Source organism: Copidosoma floridanum, unplaced genomic scaffold (genome assembly GCF_036245765.1).
Source record: "Copidosoma floridanum isolate Cflo_tuat_1 unplaced genomic scaffold, Cflo_Japanese_pri ptg000010l, whole genome shotgun sequence".
NCBI lineage: Eukaryota > Metazoa > Arthropoda > Insecta > Hymenoptera > Encyrtidae > Copidosoma > Copidosoma floridanum.
In genome coordinates, this window is record NW_028321887.1 from 209,486 (window position 1) to 233,701 (window position 24,216).

General features: G+C 35.0%; 1 protein-coding gene across 5 annotated transcripts in view; it reads left to right on the plus strand.

Annotated features, from left to right (window-relative positions):
• The window catches only part of Gpat4 (Glycerol-3-phosphate acyltransferase 4), a 310,118-nt gene that overhangs the window by 90,346 nt on the left and 195,556 nt on the right, over positions 1-24,216 (plus strand). The window contains exons 4-6 of one of the 5 annotated variants that reach the window (XM_089589925.1): positions 8,128-8,149; positions 13,758-13,784; positions 20,918-20,926. The exons of 3 other annotated variants lie outside the window; for them this stretch is intronic. In XM_089589925.1, coding sequence (XP_089446051.1) covers positions 8,128-8,149; positions 13,758-13,784; positions 20,918-20,926 — 58 coding nt within the window. Of the gene's footprint in view, positions 1-8,127; positions 8,150-13,757; positions 13,785-20,917; positions 20,927-23,611; positions 23,658-24,216 lie in introns of all 5 variants that reach the window. One more of the 5 variants, XM_089589924.1, reaches the window with a different exon arrangement.

The following is a 24,216-nucleotide window of genomic DNA, read 5'->3' on the forward strand; positions in this document are numbered from 1 at the left end:
TCCTCAGTGAAACCAAATATCATACTTAAGTATCCATTCAATACTTTAAAGGTATTGAAACTTCAAAATCAGAATAATCATTGATAATAGATTTTTTTTTTTCAGTGTCTATCCAACCAGCATTTTCAAGCATTAAACTCTCACTAGAAAAGCAAGATATTTATCCTTTTATTAAAGTTGTTAACCTCATATTTTTACACTTGTCAATTCCCATACCATTTAGTTCATATCGTATTACTTCAAACAGATGGCAGATGGCGTAGTGAGCTAGTTTTGTTCTCTCAAGTGAACCATCATCTTCAGTTGTTATACGTCCAGAAATACGTAGGAAACTTAAAGAAGGTAAGAGACACAAATCTTGATAGTAAATTAAGATGCCATCACTGCTATTAAATGCCGATTGTCCCGTCGAAGCTTGGAACACAGCCTCAGTAGTAAAGATAGAGAGAGGGAAAGAGAGAGAGCGAGCGAGAGAGAGAGAGTGTAAAGTAGAGTGTAGAGTAGCTTAATTGCACATGTAACAACATACAGAATAATATATAATTTCAATACTTAAGTCTAAAATCTTCACTAATGACATATTTAAATAATCTGTTTTTAAACAATGCTGGAGTTTAGATGGATCGTAGGTTAGCGAGCAATGCATTCCATTCAATAGCAGCTCCAATGGTGAACGAATGTCTATAAGCATCTAGATTAACACGCGTTACTAGTAACTCTACAGAGAGAGAGAATACATCGAGTTTGATTGGTTAGTTTCGGTCTTTTCATCAATTCCTTTCACTATGACTTTTTCTTTCTCTCTCCCTCTCCCTCTCTTTCCATTTATTGAACGCGTGGTAGGATTTTTTTTAAATCGGAATACGCAACTCGGTAGCAGCAGATTATTAACGCGCTCTTATTGGCTTTCTCATCTCATAGAATCGACAGCAAGGATGAAGGAGCGGAGGCGCATCTTGTAAGGGTCAATGGTGGTATTCGTCAGTACAGCCATTCATCTCGTCGCATTAGCTTCGTGATTAGTTAGCCAGTATATTATCTCTTGCATACGAATTTTTCTCTCGCTCCTCTTGTCTCCGCTTTATCTTGTGGCCGAGATTCTGCAGCCACGAATTTCACAATTTCCATAGCTTCTAACCCAGCACCGATAGAATGTTGCTCCGGTATCTATCCACCTACTCTGGCTAGCTCGGCTCATCTTTACACGTGCGGACTGCAGCCGCACGCGCTGACGCCAGCATCGTTCAATTCCCGAGACGTTTTTTCTACACACAGTCACTCGCACACTTATATACGCGTTCCCTTTTTTATATTGTTATTTCGCGATTATTGTTTTTTTTTTTTTTTTTTTTTTTTTACTGGGTTACCGTAACAGCCTACTGGCCTAGTCGTCAGAGCCACCCACTAACCACCTATGTATGGGGGTGTACTACCGCACCCATTTCTAATCCTTTTACTGATGTTATACCTAATCCATAGGCAGAGTACGAGTATCTCCGGTGAAACACCTTGCCGTGCCAGTTAAGCTGACACTCTCTGCACCGGTGGTGCATCGGGTCCACTCGCCACTGTGTAGCTTTTCCCCGGAGAGGACTTTGTATTTCAGGACGTCCACGCTGGTTAAGCCGGTGCTCTCTGCCGAAGCATCAGATCCAGGCTAATTAGCATTCCCGTAGAAGCCCCATGTTTCAGGGACCAATCCTCGCTGGAAAGGCTGGCGATCCCTGCCTGGCGCATCGGATTCGCTGACCCCTACCTATAGCCCTAACACTGTTTCGCATTCACCCAAGGCCGAAGACCTGTGGGGTAAGGAAAAAACCCTGGAATTACTCTAAAGGAAAATTTCACGGAAAAACCCGCCCTGAAACAGCCGGGGTTACATACGAACTTTTGCCGATGAAAACAGTTTTTGAAAAAATCTGCATTTACCGGTATTCGAACCCACGACCCCTAGTACAACGTTGTATCAGTAACAAGCATGCTCAACATTGAGCCAACACTGCTCTTTGATTATTGTATTTAATTCAAATATCAAATATCTTTTTTATATTCGTCTTTTTTGTTTGTAATTAATTAATGAAACGGGTTTTTATGCCACGGTTATTGGTTATTGAGTTATTCGTGGTGGTCTCAGTATCCAGTAAGATGGGTCACCGAATCGTCTGAAGGCTCTCATGAAAGACTCGTATACTTGGGGAAATAGAATAGTCAACACAAGCTCTGGGATACCGTCAGTCATTCTCTGGCAGACGTCACGAGCGGAGTGCTCCGCTGCGAGGCTGGATACTCCGACTACTGACAACCCTGAATTACTCTGTCTACTTTAAGTATTTAACTGAGAATCCTCCCGATTAGTCTGGTGTGTTATAACAGGCCAGAGAAGATCACACTGGGATATAGAGGCTGCCACGTTTGCTGGAAACCTGCGTCAAAAAAGAGTTTACTCAAGAAGCTCACCGGTCTTGTTTAGGGCCATTAGACGTCGAACTACCTTGTCAACAAATATATTAAAACTTAGCAAAGTTGACAAAAAAGCAGCCTATAGGGCTCACAAAAGTTTTAACCAAGCCAATAGTCGCAACATGGTGGATAAGAAGGAGAATTTCAAATACTTCTGATGTATACTATCTTAAGCGTCAAGAAACTGACGCAAAACATTTATTAAGATTGAAACATCAGCGTCATAATTGACGAATAAAAAATTTATCGAATAAGAGATCAGCTTTCCATTGTAACCTTAACAGTAGTCATTTTAATCTCCTAGATTTTCAAATAGGTATAATAGTATGTATTTGTGTTCATTGTGGAGTAAAAATTAAAAGATTAAGCTTCAAGACCTAGTAAAGTTTTGTAACTAAAATACAAAATTTTTAAATGTATAATTTTTATCAGATTTGAATCCTTATAACTTTACAAATAGCTTTCTTCATATGTAATAACGAGAGAAAGTGCAAATCAACAGCTATTTTTAGGGCCAAAAATTATTTTATGGCGTAAGAAAGGCACGGTCCTTTCATTATCATATTTTTTTTACTTCTTTCAGATTATTCTTTGACTAAATAAACTATATAGTTTCAAAACTAAAATTGTTTTATTTAGTAGTTTTTTTATTCCGAGAAGTGTCGAGAACAGACGCAAAATTCTTACCTGAAAACATTTTACACTTCTTTTTAACACATAAGATGTTTCATTCAGTGAGACACGTTTAAGTGTTCCATTCAGTGAATCTTGGGCGAAGCCCTGACGGGGGGGGGGGGCTGCTAGTTTAATATTTTGAGCTTCAATATTAATTTTACTTCAGTATCGAAATGAGCATCAACGTATTCGGACGTGGATCAGATAAGTTGGAAGGTAGTAGTCGAGATCCTTGAGAAATCAAAAGTTTCTATTGAGCAATTTAAGTAGTGTATTCTCAGGAACAATACTTAATTTGCAGCGTGAAGTAAATAGAGTTAAGAAGATTGTAGTACAAATATCTAATATAACTCCAGAAGACAGTTAGGAGAGATAAAAGCAGTAATGGAAAAGCTTTAGAAGCCTGCGAAATGCAACTACCTCTACCGAAAATTTGATGTTCAGGGCTTAGATGAAACATGGCAAGTTGATCTTGTGGAGATGATACCTTATGCTTCTAAAAATAAAGGTTATAGATATTTACTTACAGACGTAGATGTATTATCTCAGTATGCAAATGGGCTGTGCTCGTAAAAAATAAAACTAGTATAGATCTGACTAGCTATGAAGTTGATATCAACAGAGTGAAAAGTTCCAACTAATTTGCTAACAGATCGTGGTAAAGAATTTTATAATGAAAATTTTCAAAGTCTCATGCAAAAGAACAAAACTGATTTGTACTCCACGTACATTAACCTTAAATCGTATATATATCAGCGATTCAATCGCACACTAAAGCATGATATGTGACAAAAGTTAGCTTACGTGGTAGCTATAACTTATATGTAGCTTGTATGACATCTTACGTGAGTTACTGATGGCCTGTAATAATCGAAAACATTGGACGACAGCTATAAAACCAAATGATGTATCAGTTGCTAATGAAAATAAAATTTTATTAAAATTCTCATCCAGAAAACTAAGGATAAGAAACAACTGAAATTTGAAGTAGAAGATAAAGTGCGAATAAGTAATGCTAAGCAAGTATTTAAAAAGGGATACACACCTAACTGGTCGGCTGACGTATTCACTACAGTAAGAGTGGCTCTAACCTATCTATCAACTTACCATTTGAAAGATTACCAAAATCAGCCAATTTCTGGAGGCTTCTACGAGCAGGAACTGAAGAAAACCAAGTATCCTGATGCTTATGTTGTTGAGATAATTGTTCGTCGACGAAGAAATCAAATATTCAAGTGGTTAGGCTTTAATAATACCCATAAAAGTTGGATTGATAATAACAAAGAAACAAAATATTGTGTACTTCAAAAATTGTTATAATTCAAAAGATGTAAAAATTGTTATAAAAAAACTTAGTATTTTCTTTTAATGTTAATAACCATGCGTGCAAATGAAATTTTTTCCCTAAACGTGTAAGTGTTGTATCTTACATAAGATTAATTGAAATAAATAAAACTCTAAATATGTAATGGATTGTATCATTTATTTTCCTCACACAAAACTAGTTTCAGAAAAATAACTTATTCTTGTATTGGTATTCTTAAACATTCATGGGTTAAAAAATTCATTACTATCAACATTATAGCAAGCTGATAGCTTCTTTTTATCGATGGATTCCAACGAACTATTCAATAATAGTTCATCACACACAAGATACTCAGATACTTAAGTAAGTAAAAATATCCGATAGTGGTAGTCTAGTTCAGCGATAGCTTTCGTGCCGAATTTAGTGTTAGTTTTTATCAGCTCCGTCACCACAGAACTTTGCTCCTTGACCATTTCATTAATTTTCTTCGTTGAAAAGAAACTTCCACAGTCCAGTGGATTAAGTGCTTCTAAATCAGCCGTCTAATACATGAGAAAATTATGAGTTTTAAAAATTGTAAAAATATGTATGAACAAGAAAACACATTTCAAAATTTTATATCTGAGCTATGTTGTTCCAAACAGATCTGATTATTTCTGTAAAAATTTTCCAACTCCAAACGTATTCTTTTAAGAGCTTGCTATTGATCTGAGCTGCTTCAGTTGGATGATAAAGTATTCGATACTTTCAGCTGCTCACTACAGCTCTGACTAAGGTCTGCTGGTTGAGGCTACTGATGATATAGAAACTCTTCCACTACTGGAGAACTTTCCGACTCTATATTGGCTGCTGGTCTGCTATGATTTTCTACACTCTCTTTAGCTCTTTATTCTTCTATTCTTTCAATCGTATAATGCTCCCCAGGCAGCGTATCTGTAGTGTTTGATAAAATATAACGTTTATCATTTTGAGAACTAAGAGCAATTTTATTTTGCTTCTCAGTATAAAACTTATGACAAGGTGATTTTATACTAATTTGCTCTCTATTCATACTTATAGTTTGGTCACGTAGGCACTCAGTATAGTCATTGAAATCGATAGTTGCTTCTACGACGTTACTCTTAACACCCTTTGCTTTTTAAATCACTTTTCCATTTTCAAGAAGAATACTATACATCTTACTTCTGAGCCCAACAAATTTCAATACAATATTTCCATTGCACTCATCTTTCATGAGCCCAACGATTTTCTTATTCTTTAATGGTATCAGAAATTTTATGTTTAAATACATTTCTGAATGACCTGATGTGTCAAATTCTTAAATATTCAATTTCATCATTATATGAATATAATGATTCGTTATCTCTTATATCAGACTGTCTGTATCCGTGCATAAGAGTTTACAATCATTTTTGAGTTTAGAGAGCATAATATAATCATAGTGAAAATGATACGCAAGTGTCTTAGATAATTCTAAGACACTAAGCCCAATGTATATTGGCTTTTTCATCATCATTTCTGTACATTGTAGCTGTATGGTTACAAAATTCTCATCAAAATTATTACAGCTGGGAAAGTTTGGCTTTGCAATGTACGCTACTGCACCATAGCGTCTATCCCAATGATTAAGAAGTTTTACATCGATACGCTGTCTCTTCTTTTCCATTGTTAGAAAAAAAAAAAAAAAAAAAACTATAGGTCGCGGGACCCATAGAAGAAGCGAAGCCTAATGGAGGTTTTTTTATAAACAAACTCGTTCTATTACATAACTTTTTGGTAATTGCTTATTAACATTATTTTACTTAAACAATAAAAAATTTATTAATGCTCATTCATGATTACATTCTGTTATTGACACTGAAAATTCATTTTGGCCTTCAACAGTTGTAACTATGGGCTTGTGGTCCGAAAAATACGGTCTTTGCACAAGGCATTTACATTGACAAATTTCTCCTATTAAACTTGTTTACTTAACTGAATATTGTGAGAAAAGGCTGTCGTGATCGGCGTAACGCGCCTTTTAATATTGGCGTGGAGAGATGGGAGTCTGGGGTAGCAGGGACACGCACACTTGGCAGTTGACTCGAATAATTCGAAATATACTTACTCCAGCAAGTGTGGATGCTCCCTCTCCTACTATCCATCTTCAAGCGCTGAGTCTCATTGCTGGCGAGCTCGTACGCTCGTTTCGGCTCTTTCTTCTTGCTCGCGGGCTTTTAAAGTTAAAGGATGCTCCCGCGTAGTCTCTCCTGATTTTCAAAGTCGATCCAACCAAATCTCGTGTTAAAGTTGCAACTTATTACGTCATGTTCAGGACAGTCTCATCATCGCCACTGAATTTTCATCAGTAACTTTTAGCGAGGCTCGCTTCGAGTCGAGGCGATTTTAGTTACTAAAGAAATTTTACTTGGTTTGCTTTATTTTTCAAGGTCAGCTCGAACGACTCGCTTCGTCGTCGTCTCGAGCTTAGTCCTTTTACCTTTAATTCTGGGAGTCGTGTTTTCTCGTAGCAAATTCTTGGTCTAATATCCTTGTTACACTTATCTTGTTGAATATAATTTATTTATTATTAAAATTCAAGTCTTGTTTCAATCTTCTGTCACTACCATGCTAGTAAACCTAAGAAATTTCTCGGAACTAGAGCACGATGATCGAGCGACAAAATTATAAATTTTTCTTCAAATTTTCGAGCATTAAGACATTTCTACTCATTTCGTGACCCTCGCAATTTCAGCCCACGAGAGCAAGAACGGTTTAAAAACAAAAACACATAACTCTTATTAACATTAGCTCTTATTACATTTGAAACGCGTCAATTTTCTAGCTGTTCAAATTTTCGGAACGTTTGGTAACGCGTCACACGGTTACATATATTTTTTTGATATTTTATCTTGAAAACTTCTACTTGACCAGTTTTATTTTTAAGTTTCTTGAGTCTTATTTCACTTTTAAATTTTCTTGCCCGTTCAGTAACGTCACTCGATTTATAATAATTTCCCGATTGGAAATTAAAATCAGGGAGTGGTCAAGCCCAAGCTTGGCTGCCAAGATCTCAATATTAGTCCAAGCTTGGCAGTGAATTGGCGCGCTGTTCATGGTATGTTGGCTTGACGTGGTTTGACTGCTCCCAAATCACTGCCGGAAGTCGTTTGCATATGTATATGATATGTATAGGTACATACAAATTTTCGACATTCTCGTACTGCATACCTATACATATTATAAACATGCATGGATGAAAATTGACAGTGGCTTGGGAGCAGTCAAGCCAAGTCAGGCCAAGTCGTGTCCTAACCAACGTGCCGTATCACAGCCAAGCTTGGACCAATATTGGGCCCAGCGATTAAGCTTGGCAGCTTGATTTATGTTTTATGTCAATCACGTATTATTTTTATCTACTAATAACTAAGAAACGATGATATTGGTTACCCCAAGAAAAAAAGTTTGGTATATCATCCGGGATTCAAATCTTGGACCTCCACGTGTCAATGAGATGCCTTGTCCACTGTGCCACAGCGCTACTCCGTTTTTGTTGCATAAATACAGTACATACATCAACTGACCCTTCACATATGTATAGTTGACTGAAAGAGAGAAAACGTGCGTGCACCACTGTATGCATGTATTATACGCTGTACTATACTACTCGCTGTCGAGAGAGCATGTGGTGGTGAGGAAACGAACAGGAACAAAGAGAGAAAAAAAACTGTGACCCTTTCCTTTACTTTCGTCTAACGAGGACCCTACATAAGAAGTTTCGCTTCAAAAAATAGCTAATTGAATAGTTTAAAAAGTATTTTCTCAAACTCATTCTTAGCTTTTTTTCTCATTGCTATTGAGCTCAATATATTCTTTAAGCCGTAAACTTTGCCAGAATTTTAAGGCTCGATAAATTTCTGTTAGCTGTCATCCATGATGTATGGCTTGCTTGAGGGTTTCATAATGAAGTTCATCTTTATGCTTGCCATTTAATGTTTGCATTAATTTAGGCTGCTTCGAACCTGGAGCTGGAATGTGTTCAGAAAAAAATGGCAAATCTTGATAAAAATCGTGGAGCTCCTCTGGATACTCCAAATCCACTCCTAAAATATAGCACTTCCGATGCCGATTTATAAAAATCACAAAACTGTTTAACATTTCCTACCCACTAAAATCACCATCAGGAAGTTTTTGAGTCATTGCCCAGCCATATAAATCATTTACGTTAAAATATATCCTTCAATTTCATCTTTTTTATAATTTTTAATATAGTGGTTATTAGCTTCTGCATATCTGTTACAGTACTGGTTTATTCCACCTCGTACGTCTTTTTCAATCAACATAAGCATATCTATTTCAGTAATGAGTTCTAGTGAAATCTGAAAAAAAATTCTCGATTGATAAATAAAGTACACTCGATATTATATTCTTATTCAAAAACCTTACTTTCGTTTTTTTAACATGGCATCCCAAGTGAAGCCAAAAGTAGTAAAATAGTGAGCAGGATCTAATTTATAAATCTTGAGACAATTATTACTAAAGTTTTCAAATACTTCTGTAGACGGAAGCTCGTCAGTTTTGAGGAAAGATCTTCATACAGTCCAAGAGTTATAATATGAAAAGTTTTCCATACTGTTTTAGCATGAGTATAATCATTTACTACTTCTATGTATACCACGTAATTTACTGTAAAAATCATCTTTAGATGGAAGCGTGGTTCTACAAGTTTTTTGAGCGTTGCTACATAATTGTGTGAAAATAAACCCTTCCTCTTTAGCATATTGATTTGCTCAAAAGAGTATCGTCTTGACTAAAAACCTTTTCTAGAGTATCATACTGCTCTGAGTAAGATCCCACCTTATCAGACGACAGTGGCATAAATCTACGAGTCAATAAAGCACAAGTTTATACTTGTCCCTTTAACATATTTAGTGAAAGGAAAATATTTTTTTAAATCTTTTTTTAGAACGAAGTTCTTTATGTCGCGTTACTCGGGGGGCTGGAATTTTAAAACCGACAGTTTTTTTTTTTTTTGGAAACGAAAGTGGTTTCACCCAAAGTCTCTTCCTTTCAAGTTTCCCCCCTTACCCCGTTCCCCTCACCTACTGTTCTCCATACACTTCCCCTCTCCCCACTATATATGTATATCTGCCAACCGTGCCGTGTTACTCTTCTGCACACCTTTACCCACCATTCCCTTTTCACACTCCCAAGCAATTAATTTTCAAACCAATTACAATTTTATTTTCCCACAATAACTTTTATTTCACTTTGAATTTTTTTCTTTTACAATTCTAAAAAAAAAAAAAAAAAAAAAAAAAAAAAAAAAAAAAAAAAAAAAACATTTTCCAATAAAGAGATTTGAACCCTCGATCCGTTGCATGTGAGTCCAGTACCTTACCCACTCTGCTACGAGCGCTGCCGACTATGGAAAACAACCACTTGAAAAACGAATAAAAAAAAAAGAAAAAAAATTTTACTACTCACGATGGTTGAACTTCGTGAGACCGTCGTGCATAAATACAGTACTCACGAAGTTCAACCATCGTGAGTAGTAAAATATTTTTTATTTTTTTTTTTTATTCGTTTTTTAAGTTTTTGTTTTAGTAAACAACATGAATGCAGTACTAACGTTTACAGAGCTTCGTTCTTCCTGTGGGTCGGGCGACCCCCTTGTTACCTAAGAAATTGTGTCCATACTCATCTCATGTTTAAAGAACTTCGTTCTTACCGTGGGTCCTATGACCCATTTATCCCCCCTGGTTTGTTTTTTTTTTTTTCTTTTTTTTTTTTTTTTTTCTTTCTTTCTTAATTAATTTTTTTATATTTCTTGTTTTTTTTTCATATTTTATTTTATTACATTTTTTTTCATTTTTTTCTTTATTTCTTGTTTTATTTTTTTTCATATTTCATTTAATTACATTTTTTTTCATTTTTTTGTATCTCCGTTTGAGGTATAACTTTTACTCTTACGGGAAAGCAAGTCACAATTTCTTGTATAAATAAGTGGGTGTCATAATTGCTGAGATTATGAGAAACTATTGGTACTCCTCTTGATATTTAAGATTTCATTCATTGTGAGTTTGGCCTCGATATCTGAGGAAAAAAAGCGAACTTCAGTGTACAGAGAAACATTTTTTTCATTAGAACTAATAAATGTTTTACTTACTTTCCAGTAAAATGGCAGGGATCGTGAACTTTTTCATCATTTTTAATAGACTTCTGACATAATCGACGTGTGCGTAGAAGACTATCACAGGGTGAAGTCACACCATGTTATTTTAAATGAAGTGACGTCACGATGTGATAGTCTTCCACGCACACGTCGATATATGACATACATCACTATCAAAAAAATCAAAGTCCTCTTCTTCAGTTACTGATCTCATTGGCACTAGATTGTTGTACATATAAGGTTTTGTTAATCTAAAACGAGATCTTGCATTTCTTTCACAAACCAGGTAGCTGGATTCCCACTGCTTTAAGCTTCCTTTCTGTAGCTAACGTATCATGATTTTGCGTTATTAAAACTGCTTTTTGCGTAATATCCAACACTTCATGGTGTTCTATGGCTCGCTCGTTATTACTTACAGATTATATACGAAGTCTGCGTCTATTATAAATAGTACACGATGTTTGTTTATGTGATTTTTAAATTTTTTAATTTTATTATCATGCTCTGGCAAGCTTGTTTCACACTTATTCACTTAAGCACACTCCACTGTCTGTGTTTTTAACAATTTATTAGTTGTAAAGTAATGAAGACCCCATAAAAATAGCTATTAACAAAACTAAAAGTTTAGGTAAACTTGATGTGTTGAATTAATATTTTGTAAGGAATTTCTGAAGCCTTTATGCACTCACAATAAATAGTATTCTTGATGAATCTGTAGTTTTGAAAAGTTCTAAAATCAAAGTATAAAAACGGTAAAGTTTTGTTCAACATACATTTTATATGACACTCGTATTATAATACTGCTTAGTACTCGTACTTAAACAAAATCAAACTGAGTAATATTGACTTTTGATTGGTACTTCATGCAAACCTCACATCAAATACATTCATCCCTTGCTATTTTGAAAGTTTTTAAAAATGATGGGGCAGAAGTTAATATTATTTAGTTTGATTTTGTTAAAGTACGAGTTCTAAGCAATATTATAATACGAGTGTCATACAAAATATATGTTGCGCAAAAAAAGTACCGTTTTCATATTTTGATTTCAGAACTTTTCAAGGCTACAGATTCATTAAAAAGAATACTGTTCACTGTCAGTGTATAAAGGCTGCAGAAATTCCTTACAAAATATTAATTCAACACATCAAATTTACCTAAAAATTTTGTTTTGTTAAAAGCTATTTTTATAGGGATATTATAACTTTTCAGGAAAATACCATTTATGAACGTTTATTTAAAAAAACTTAATAACATTAGATATCATAGATATTGATGTTATTAATCGATGGGTAAGTATTATGTCACATTATTATATATTGACCTCCTCCATCTAAATTGCGCTATCTATATTTTTTTGCTTTATAGAAATGTCGTGCATATATTTATGTATGGTTATTTAATAACGCAATAAAAAATAAGTTATACTTATAGTGAAAATCGCTGGAGTGCGAAAAACTTTGTCAATTAAAATTACAAAGTACGACATTTCTATGAAGTAAAAAAATTTAGATAGCGCAATTTAGATGGAGGAGGTCAATATATAATAATTTGACAACATTAGATATCGCTCATATTAGAAAGTACTGAATAGAAACGAAGTCCTTATAACATAGCTACGGTGATCTACAATGGTCCCATTAAATTTGGACTTAAAGTTGTTCATATAAAGATGTTTTGAATATATGAATGTATGCAGAGGTTAATTTGTATGATAGTTCATAAATTTATGCAACAAAAAAATTTTCTTAAAAATACAGTGTCAGGATTTTTATCTTTGATAATTTTATTTTTTTCTTTAAGCTAATTAGATAAATTACATTACTCTTTTTAACATGGAAAAATTTTTGTGGGGTTGATCCATCATGCTGACAGCTCGCGTTAACGTACTAAAACGAATGGTACGCTGCTTAAACTTTTCTTTTATGCTGATTTTCCTCTGCGAAAGCAATACTTATGATAACTAGCTTTGACTAGCAGTCTTACTCTTACTAACATATAAATCAAAGTCGCTAAAACCGTTTTAATCACTAACTGTGAAAACTACTCAACCAATCTTGCTGAAATTTTGCATACTGATTCTTTTGACACTTGCTAGATGATTTTAGTATGGTTTCTGTCTTGAAAAAATTAATAACAATAGGACTCAATAAGCTCAAAGTTTTGTAACAATACACTAGCTTTTCAGTTTGGTAGGATCCGCTAGGTGGCGTAGAAGTAAAATCAAAGCTACCGGCAATATAATAAAGTAAGTCTGGTTATTATATCCCCGAGCAAAGTACCGAATCCCACTGTCGATCATCGGCAAAGTATGAAGCATAGAGCTGAGAGTCGTGCAACTGGTTATCCCGGCTACCAACAATACTGTTCTCTACTGGACAAGCGACTCACGTCGAACTCCTTCCCAAACCACCAAGATTGATTAGTGCCATCAATAAAGAGGTGTTCTAAATGCTAACGTCTCCGGTGAAATACCAGGACACGTGTCTAGGTAGAGTACAACATGTTATAGCATTTTGGGGTTTCATGGCCATTCTTCCAACCAACCTAATGCTGCCACCAGAGCAGATTATATTACAATAGCCAACCAGGGAGAACAAAATTAAGTTTGGGCAGTCACAACAGCCTTCTCAGTCGATTGTAGCAACGGTATGTCCACAGAGAAGGTATTCTCCAGGCCCACTTTCCATGCTAATTATGAGCGGTTGGTTATCCGAGGAACTAAAGACGAGATATTCTTTGGGTCAGTAGCGTACTTTCCTCCAGCACAGTCTCCGTACTCAGAGATTCCGAGAGTAAGAGTCATAGCTGAAAGTTTCAACACCGATCCTTTTCAGGGCCGTTATACGTATTTATGTTCCATACTTAACCATCAATCTCATCGATTTTTTTTAAGGGCTACCTGAGGTTAAACTAACTTGCCAACAAATACATTTTACTACCATTTTCGGAAACAATTTGTCGACTAAAAGACTACATAAAACCGATTAATATTAAACCAAGTCAGTCATTTACTGGTAGACGTCACGAGCGGAGTTGTTCCTCGCAAAGCTAGGAACCCCAGTGACTGACAATCCTATATTACCCCCTCAACTCTAAGCATTCAACCAGGAATCACCGATTCTCTCCGAGGTCCGCGCTGGGCGAATTTAACAGCTATGAAGGAAAAACAAACTTTAGCAAACGGGCAAGTATCACGAACCAATCTCCTCACCTTGGATCAATAAAACGACTTAGCTTTACAAAAAAAAGTCAGTGCTTTAGATACAAACGTCTACGGCGTAATACCAGGAGATACTGAAAAAAATCTCTACAACTAGCTACAACGCTTCAGACGTTGTAGTTTTCCTCACGATCAGTCTGGTGCTACAACAGCAGGCTAGAGAAGATCACCCTGAGAAATCCAGGCAGTCACGTTTGCTGGAAACTTCAGTCAAGAAAGAGTTTAGCTACCGGTCCTTTTTAGAACCATCAGACGTCGAACTAACTTGCCAACAAATATATTACAACCTAACAAAGTTGACAAAAACAGCTTTTAGGGTTCACAAAAGTCTTTACCAAGCCAAAAGTCGCAAGAAAGCAAATTGGAAGGAAAACTTTAAATGCATTTAATGTATACAATTTTAGTCATTAAGAAACTGACGCAGAACATTTATCGAGATTAAAGCAGCAGCATCAAAATCGACAAGTTGAGAATTTATTAAGTGAGAGATGAGCTTTTTATCATAACCTTCACAGTAATTTCTTAAATCTTCCAGATTTTTAAATAAGTAGAATATGTATTTGTATTTTTAAGGCAATAAAAAATGTATAGATTAAGCTCTAGGACTTTGTTGTTCTGTTAATAAAGTTGTGAGATAAGAGAAAAAAAATTTTTTATCATGTATTTTTGGTGGTTTGAATCTTAGCAGCTTTAAAAAATAGCCCTTTTTCGTAGATTGTAGGGAAAAAACTACAAATCCTCTGATGGTATTTCTGATGTTATACTTTTCAGCCTAAATATATTTTTTTTATTTTTTACAGCTTATTATTTGACCAAATAAACTGTATAAATTTCGAATAAAAATGTTTTTTATAAGAAGATTTTTGTCCTGATATGTGTCAGAAATAGATGTAATTTTTTTAAATGAAAACGTTTCGCATTGCATGTCAACCTACTACAGTATTTTATTTAGTGCTTATCGAGCGAAGTTGTGATGGGGGGAGGGGTGCTAGTTGTATATAAAGAGATCAAGAATCGATAGAGGAGCTAGTTAACTAAAAATTGTCTCAACGTTAAAATGATGAAGTTCGTGGTTGATTTTTAGGGCTTCAAGACCATGCATGACGAATTTATTTAAGAAAATGCCACATTTCTGACGTCAGAGTTGACGATTCGCAGTTAGAAAGGAAGGGAGCCGTCTCTCGGTACCATCCGATGTCGCAGTATCTGGAACACAAGGCCCCTCCTGGTGTTACCGCCCAAGTAGTCCTTATCATCCACTGTCCCAGCCTTTCCACCCATCGGACAAGCACTCCTACCGCTGAGTGGCGCAATACCCCTTCATGGCCTCACTCCCACCCACCGCCCGATTGTGCTATAGCTTGAATTTTTCCCACACTACCCCCACGGCCTTTCCCTCACCCACCACCTGATAAGCCTCTCCCTCATCACTACCCTAGGGGAAACTGAGGGGATAACCCAGAAGCGACACAGTTTATCTACTCTCGCTAATTGCAGAAAAAAACATATTTTAATTATTTTTAAAAAAATTTATAACTCATGATCTAATTTATATTAAAAGCTAAGAATTTTTTATAGTTTAGGTTTTTGAAGCGAAGCTTTTTAAGGGGCGTTCGGTATCTTTGCTTGCGGAGGGACTCTCTAAAAACTGACAGAATAAGGTGGCCTCTATAATATATATATATATCTATCTATATATATATATATATATATATATATATATATATATATATATATATATATGTATATATATATTACACTTACATACATAATTCATCCGATGTGTGCATACGTGTATACGTATGCATGCAGCAACAGCTACTTCAGCTCTTGCTTACTCTTACTGGTAACAAGCCCATACCTACACGGAGATAAATCCGTAGCAGAAATACTGAAATAAAATATTCTGATGTGTCGTTTAATGCGTGCATCCACGGACAATCTCATGTAAATTTATCCATATCATAGTACCATAATAGTACTATGTCTTGTCGTACAGCGTCTGCTTGGCTGCGCGTAAGCTGACAGAGCTTGGCTCAGCTATACCACTATATATACACACAGCGGTTGCTCCTTACTTCACATAAGGTAAATGTCTCTATTCGTGAAATGTGTCCCTATCTATGGAACATGAAAATTCATGTTATTGTTGTGCAAGATATTGGATAAAAAGAATGTGGTAGTTGTATATTGTATTTATCTTTATGAATTCACGAGAAAAGTTTCACTATTCATACGATAAATGCCCAATTCTAAAGATCATTCCATAAAAAGGAACAAAGTCGAACATAACCTATCTTTATAAATGTATATTATGATATCTAACTTCAACGAGTATTTAATACAATTCTAATAAATAAATAAACGTTAAAATTATTTCTGTTAAATATAATAGTGTTATACAAGTAAACAAACTTTCATTATCTTGAGTTGGTAATACATTTGATATAGATATGCAAACCGCCTTTAACGTATTATGTATATTATTGACTCAATGTGATTCTCGATTGATGAACTTAGAGGTGAAATGTATAGGTAGTTGAAAAAAAAACCTATGTCAACACAACAGTGTCAACTGCAATAAATAACTATATACATTGTCATAGACTTTTTTTATTAAAATCCTTTTTAACAATACTTGGTATGACAGATAAAATTATACAGCCAAGCAGCAGTAGCCTATATCACATATTTGTCCTGAAAAGACACTATTAATTTTTCATGTATAATACTAAACAATTAGTTTTGTTAAATATTTAAAATGTTATTATAAAAATGAAGGTATTAATCTGGGATTAATCTTTTTTGTATAAGATTATTAAGATCTTTTTTTTTTATCATCGTCTAAGGGTAATTTATTTTCGTAACATGCAGATAAAATACCACTACTTAAATCTATGTTCGCTTCCATCTTGTTTTCTTTTTGATTGCTATAAATATATTAAATAGTTTTGTTGGGATAAAATTGAATGTCACTTATACTGGATATTTTTATTTTTCTCCAAGAACTTTTTTTTAACAACTTTTCAAAATCAAGAATATCTTTTGCATTTATTTGGTTGACTATATATTTGGGTGTTTGGCGTTTAGCTTCCATCATTATTTGACACCATTGGTCCTGCGTAAAAAGAGATTGATGTCTAGCAGATATTTCTATTGTAGAGTGCATGAAGTCGCCTTCTGTTTGGGTATGACCCTTGACTTAGTAACTGGAATAAAATATATCATTAAGATAAAGTCATCGTTTTTAAATGAAAGTCAACAAAAAATTTTTTTTTGATTCAGTAGATTAAATTTTAATCAGATGTTGGTTATGAATAATAATAAAAAGGGAACTTCTCAAAAAAATATTTAATAAATTCTATAATAAACTTAGTATATTATATCTCACCGATGTTTAATTGTCACTTTAAAGTCGACTGCTACTTTGGAAAACATACTAAAAATAAAATTATTCTTATTTTAGCCTGCACAGTTGTCAGAATAAAAATGAAAACGGCGCACCCCAGATTCTACTTCAGCTCTTATGAACTGCCAAATTATAGTGCTGATTTCATTTGCTCCTTGTTTACCATCAGTTTTATTCCACACATGGCAAAAACCATGATTTTTAACCATGTCAAAAATTATTAGATTGTATATAGCTATTTTTCTACTATAGTACATTACAGATATGTCCAAATGGGGAACACTTAGAACCTTATGCAAATCTAAAGAAGCCACGCAAGTTGAATCATTTTTGTATTTTTCTGTGTCCTCATTCATGTGGTGACGAGCATAATTTTTGTTGTCGATGTGGATATCATACTCTTCTTTTAATGTTACTTTTTGATCGTAAAGCAGGTAATTATACGACGCGCATGTATCGCACTGATCTTTTTTTGGCTTGTGGAAATGAAGATTGTGTTGAGTTGTAAATATGTGTCTGTACGTGTGTTCAGTCGCATCAGCTGAATATTGCTTGGAATCGATACTTTTTTTGTAATCATCATACATTTTTTATGTTTTAAGTATGATCTAAGTACTCTCTTTGAGAGCTCTTCCTACAATAGTGGGATTCAATGCGTTCCAACAACATAATGTGTTCATTCACAGTTTGAGTTTAAGATTTATTAGTCCGAGGCACTTTAGTAATTAATACTAAGTTTATCAATCAAGAAGCACATTGATATCAAATGTATTACCAACTTAAAATCAAGTTGAAAAAGTTTTTTTTTGTAAAGGTTCTTTCTTGCCCCAAAAATTTAAAAGGCTTTCACTTGCTCAAAAATTTGAAAAGGCTCTTTCTTGCCAATAAGTTTGAAAAGGCTCTCTCTTGCCTTTGCCTCGGAAAAGGCTCTTTCTTGCGCTGACCCGACGAGATACTTTCGGAGGAGGTTATATTGTACGTCAACATTGAGTTGGTGGTGAAATCTCCGTAAAAAATGTCTGAACGTTTTCGTTTACCAAATAGGAGACTTGTCAAAAAAAGTGTCAAAGAGAAAAAAATGAAGGCTATCGCAGCTATGATTGATGGTCGAAAAATTAAGCAGCAATGAGAAAGACGTTACTTCAAGAGCCATACAGTACAAATATACAATACATAGATTTTCGACTTGTAAATGTCATTGATTTGGCAAGGAATTTAATGTGCAAAAAATTAAAAGTCATCATGTACTGGATTTTGAAAAATTATAGTCTGAAAGAAGAGAAGGTTTTTATTCAAGTTTTCAAATTCCTTCTGGCTCTTGTGTTTCAATCAATGACTTAGAAACAAGCAGGAAGAGAGAAGGGCCTACCTAGTCTGTTGCGGTATCCTTTTATAAATACTCACCTTTATTTCTAGTCAATTTTAGTACTTATTTCTACCTCGAAAAGCTTCTCTTTACGAAGATAGAAGCCGTACTAGGCCGTGTCACGACCGGTCGATTAAGGGCCATACCGGGGACACCTATTCCCTCTCACCGGGCGCATGTAAGGCGCTCGATAAAAGAGGGGGACCACGGGGTGGGAAAGCAAGCGGTTTTTTTCACGGACGTTTGGCCGATAGGCAGTTTTTTGAGGAGAAAATATCATCGTCTTAGCAACGATAGTTAATATTGATTTTCTATTTTGTCCAAATATGTTACTATGGGTGAGCGTACTTTGTTTTTGTTTGTTTGGTTACGAGCCAAAGGGGAATCAGATAAATGTCTCCACTTCCTGAACTAGCAGCAGCTTGCGCTCAAGAGCCACATCGATCAGCAACAGTGACACTTCGTAATAGAACAACACGTCGTCATCCTAACCTCGTAGCAGAGGACGCCGAGATGGAAGTCCAACACCTAGTGGTAGCAGCAGCTTGCAATCGAATCCGTCAACGACATCATCTCGCAATGGAGATAGCAGAACAAGATTTTTTTGAAACGAATTTTAATTCGCCTTTAAGTGAAAATAACGTGGATAATTTTGAAAACGAATATTCAGAAATCTCGGATTATGATGAAACTGATACGCGCGAATGTTTCAATGAGCGTCAATTGAACAATCAATGGCACAGTACAGACAACCCCTCTCAGTCAAGCGGTGAAATGGAAGAAAGATTGGCCAGAGCTATAAAAAATACACTTATGACAATTAAAGATGCTAGTTTACTTTCAAATAACCCTACTATGGTTAACAGAATGACAGTAAAGCCGTTACCAGTCTTCTCCGGAGATCCGCTTGATTGGGTGAAATTCAAACAAGCGTATAACCTCAAGGGTGCAAAACGATTTTTCCGATGCAGAGAATGTACTCAGGCTTTCCGAGGCTTTAAAGGGTGAAGCTAGACATGCAACTAAATCACTTTTTGTGGCAGGAGGAAAAGCAGAAGAAATTTTAAAAACTTTGGAAATGAGATTCGGTAATTCGAGATTAATTTTAGAAAAAATAAAAAACGATCTAAAAGAACTACCAAAAATTGATTCACGCAAGCAAAATTTGATTGAGGTCGCAAATCATATGAGAAATTTCGTATCAGCGATAAAATCTTTGGGAAAGATGGGATTTTTGCATAGTTCTGAATTATCAAACGAAATAATAAAGAAATTGCGGACTCAATGATAAGTGGATATATTCGTTATACCGCCTTCAAAGACCAAGAAAAGCCTGAGCTAGAAAGACTATCAAACTATATTTTTAAAGAAACTGAGATTGTTTTAGCAGCAGGAGTTTTTATGTCTTGCGAATCAAACGCAAAAGCATCGAAATGCACACATCGAAATAGTTGTTATGAAAAAAGTATTTTTTTAATTTCTGAGAACGAATTAAAGTTAAAAGATAACAAAGAAAAAAAAGTATGCTCATACTGTAAAAGGACATACCATACATTAGACAATTGTAAAGAATTTAAAAAAGTTTCTTTAATTGAAGGTTGGAAATTGGTCAAAACAAAAAGTTTACGTTTTAACTGTTTTAAACGAGACCACACTCGTCGAGAATGTAAAGAAAAAAATTGTAAGAAGTGTAGCAGAAATCGTTATGAACTTTTACATCGAGATCATGATAAAACGGGTAAAGAAGTTCCACAAAAGTTTACAAGCTCAAACCTGCAGTCTTCGTCAAGTACTGAAAAAGTTATTTGACAAAGTTTGGGCAATTCAACGAATAAATCAAAATCACAATAAAATTCGAAAATTTTCGCCAGAATAGTCACTTTAATAGTAAAAGGAAAAAAAGTTTCCGAAAAAATTAGTGTTTACTTTGACGAAGGCTCCACAGCAACAATAATACGAGCCGATGTAATAAAACAAATTGGAGCAAAAAGCTCAACTTTCAATATAGCTTTAAAAAGTTTAGGGGGACTAACTGTAGCAAATAAAATAACAAAAATTACCTTTATAAATGATAAGAATGAATTTTTGTTAAAAAATGTTTTAGTTGTTAAAGAACTTTCGCTCGCATCTCAAGATATTAATGAAGAAATTTCTCATCTATGCTTAACAAAGTCGGGAATTTACATACGCCAATATAATTCGATTCCAGAAATGTTGATAGGACAAGATAACATAAATTTAATAATTCCACATGAAATACGTGGAATAGGAGTACATGAAAATCGTTTTGATTGTAGCGATAATAAACAAGCTGAATTAATTTTAGAACAAACAAGTCGGTTCGTGGGAAATTGTTGGGAAATAGGACTCCTTTGGAAAACAAGTAACGAACTTTTTTCGGGTGGTCGATCAACTGCACTCCGTAAGTTATCTTTGCTTGAAAAGAAATTAGACAGAGATCCCCAATACGCACGATTATACTGTAATGAGATGGCGCGGTTATTTAACAACGGATTTGCAATAAAAGCCGATAAAAATTCTTTGAACCAAAAAATTCGGTACTTACCGCATTTCGGGGTTCACAATATAAATAAACCAGGAAAATTAAGACTAGTTTTTGACGCCACGGCAAAGTCTGATTCTAAAAGCTTTAACAACCTATTACTTTCCGAACCTGATTTGTTAAAATCCCTTCCGGGAATTACAATGCATTTTTGACAATTTGCTTTCGCAATAAAATCAGACATGCAGGACATGTTTTTGAAGATAAAAATGAGGAAAGAGGATCGCGATGCGCAGCGTTTTCTTTGGAGGGGAGAAGATAAGCAAAATCCACCACAAGAATTTTTAATGAGTTGAATGTTGTTCGGGGCTAAATCCTCTCCTTGCTCCGCGCTTTTCATAAAAAATATAAATGCTGAGCTATATACACACATATATCCCGCAAGCGCGAAAAGCGTAATTAAAAATGTTTGTATGGACGACTTCCTTGCGAGTTGCGAGTCACAAAGCGAAGTTTATACTCGCATTCGTAAAGTTATAAAAATTAATTCGCACGCTGATTGGGAGATGCATAGTTGGTCCAGCAATGACGCGTCAATTTTGATCGGTGTTAAAGAAAAAAATGATTCCGCTTCATTAATACATTCAAATTCTTATGAGTACGAAGGTGAAAAGGTATTAAGACTAAGATGAAATAACGATTCAGACAAACTCGGTTTTAATGTTAATTTACAAAAAATAAACAGTAATTTACTTGAGGCATGGGAAAAACCGACAAAAAGAGAATTTCTTGCAATAATCATGTTGATTTTTGATTCACTCGGTTTTTTGACCCCTCTCACGATACATTCTCGAGTTTTAATGCAGGATGTGCGGGTGAGCAAAATTGACTGGGATGATATAATTCAGGATAAAGATTTTGCAAAATGGCAAAAATGGCTAGATGATTTAGATTCCGCGAAAAATTGTCATATCGATCGGTGTTATCAAATAAAAAACTTACAAAAACGGGAAGCAGAATTACATTTGTTTCGGGGAAGACACTTTTCACACTTCGATTACTGCAGCTAAAAGTTGGGTAGCCCCGATAAAAGGTTCAACAATTCTTAGATTAGAACTACAGGCTGCGCTTTTAGCTACTCGTTTGGCAAAACTAGTTGAAAGCAAGCATGATTTTAAAATTACGAAACGCTGTTTTTGGTCAGACTCGGCTACTGTTTTATGTTGGATTAATCGTGATCCGAAAGATTTTAAAATGTTTGTCGCAAATCGATTGAGTGAAATCTGAGAAAATTTTAAAGAGAACGAGTGGCGGTGGGTACCCTCGAGAGAGAATCCAGCAGAGGACGGTACACGATTCACGTCGGGAAGTTTAAGTTCGGGAAGTCGATAGTTAAGGGGCCCAAATTTTCTAATGGAAACTGAAACAGGTTAGCCAGAGCAAAGAATTTTGAATTTCAAAAATAATAAAGAAGGAACTGGTGAAGAAAAAATAGTATTTTTTAACATTCAAGTTGAAAAACCTTTAATCGATTTTTCTCGTTTTTCTTCGTGGGTACGGCTTATTTTAACAACACGTCGGATTCTTTATTACGTCATAAAGTTAAAAAATATATATAATACAAAGAAAAGATTAGTAGTAATAGAAATTTCGTTGACAGACTTACAAATGAAAGCAATCGATTTATGTGTTAAAATTTCGCCAAAAACATCCGTCTCAGAAGAATTAAGCACGCTAACAAAAAATGATAAAATTTCGAAAACTAGTAAGTTATACAATTTAGACCCATTTTTTGACGGTAGAGGAATTTTGAGAGTAAGTGGAAGATTGACAAATTTTGAAATATCAAATGAAAAATTAGTGTACAAACCGATCGTTTTAAATACGAACTCGCAAAACTGTTGATTGTATATTACCATGAGAAATATTTTCATGGAAGTCATGACACAGTCGTAAACGAAATTAAGCAAAAATTTTGGATTCTCGGTCTTCGTCAAGCCCTTCGAAGCGTCATTTTTAAATGTTTGATATGTAAAAAGCTGCGTGGAAAACCAGCGGATCCAAAAATGGCTGCGTTGCCATACGCAAGATTAGCATATAAAGAGAGACCGTTTTCTCATTGTGGGTTAGATTTTTTTGGTCCTTTGTTTGTTAAGGTTGGTCGAAAGCGCGAAAAAAGATGGGGGGCTCTGTTCACTTGCATGACAACACGAGCCATTCATTTGGAACTATTACACAGTTCAAACTCTGACTCGGCCATTTTGGCTTTTAAAAGATTTATTGTACGTCGAGGAGTTCCCATTGTTATTTATTCAGATAATGGAACGAATTTCAAGGGCATGTGTAATGAATTAAAAGATTCAATTATAGTATTACATAAGTCAAAGAAAAATTTTGAAGAATTTTCAGCACGTCAGGGATTTTACAGGAAAGTTAATCCTCCCTCGCTCTTCATATGGGGAGAGCATGGGAGAGATTAATTAGGGCTGTAAAGATTGGTATTCACGCGTCATTAAGAGAGCAATCTCGAAAGGAGGAAACGATTCTCGCAATTTTTTCTGAAGTCGAACATACAGTAAATTCCCGTCCATTAACTCATGTATCATTAGATCCGCGAGACAAAAAGGTTCTAACGCTGAATCATTTTTTGTTGGGTTGCTCATACGGAAAAATACAATTTTGTAAAAACGATAGCCAGACACTTTTTTCAGGAAAGCAATGGAAGATTTGCGAGTTCGTGACCGATCTTTTCTGGAAAAGATGGCTCCATGAATATCTGCCTTCCTTGTTACCGAGAATTAAGAAAGATGATCACATAAAAGAGGGAAACGTCGTCTTAATTGCCGATAAAAACATCGAAAAGAATCAGTGGGAAAAGGGTCTGATTATGCAGGTTTTTCCTAACTCTGACAAACAAGTTGGAGTAGTGGAGATTAAAACTGCTACAGGAATTTTTAAGCGACCAAGAAGAAAGTTAATTCGTTTTGTTAATGTACAAAATTAAATTTTTACGAGAAGAGAATATTGCGGTATCCTTTTATAAACACCTGCCTATATTGCTAGTCAATTTTAGTATTTATTTCTACCTCGAAAAGCTTCTCTTTATGGAGATAGAAACCGTA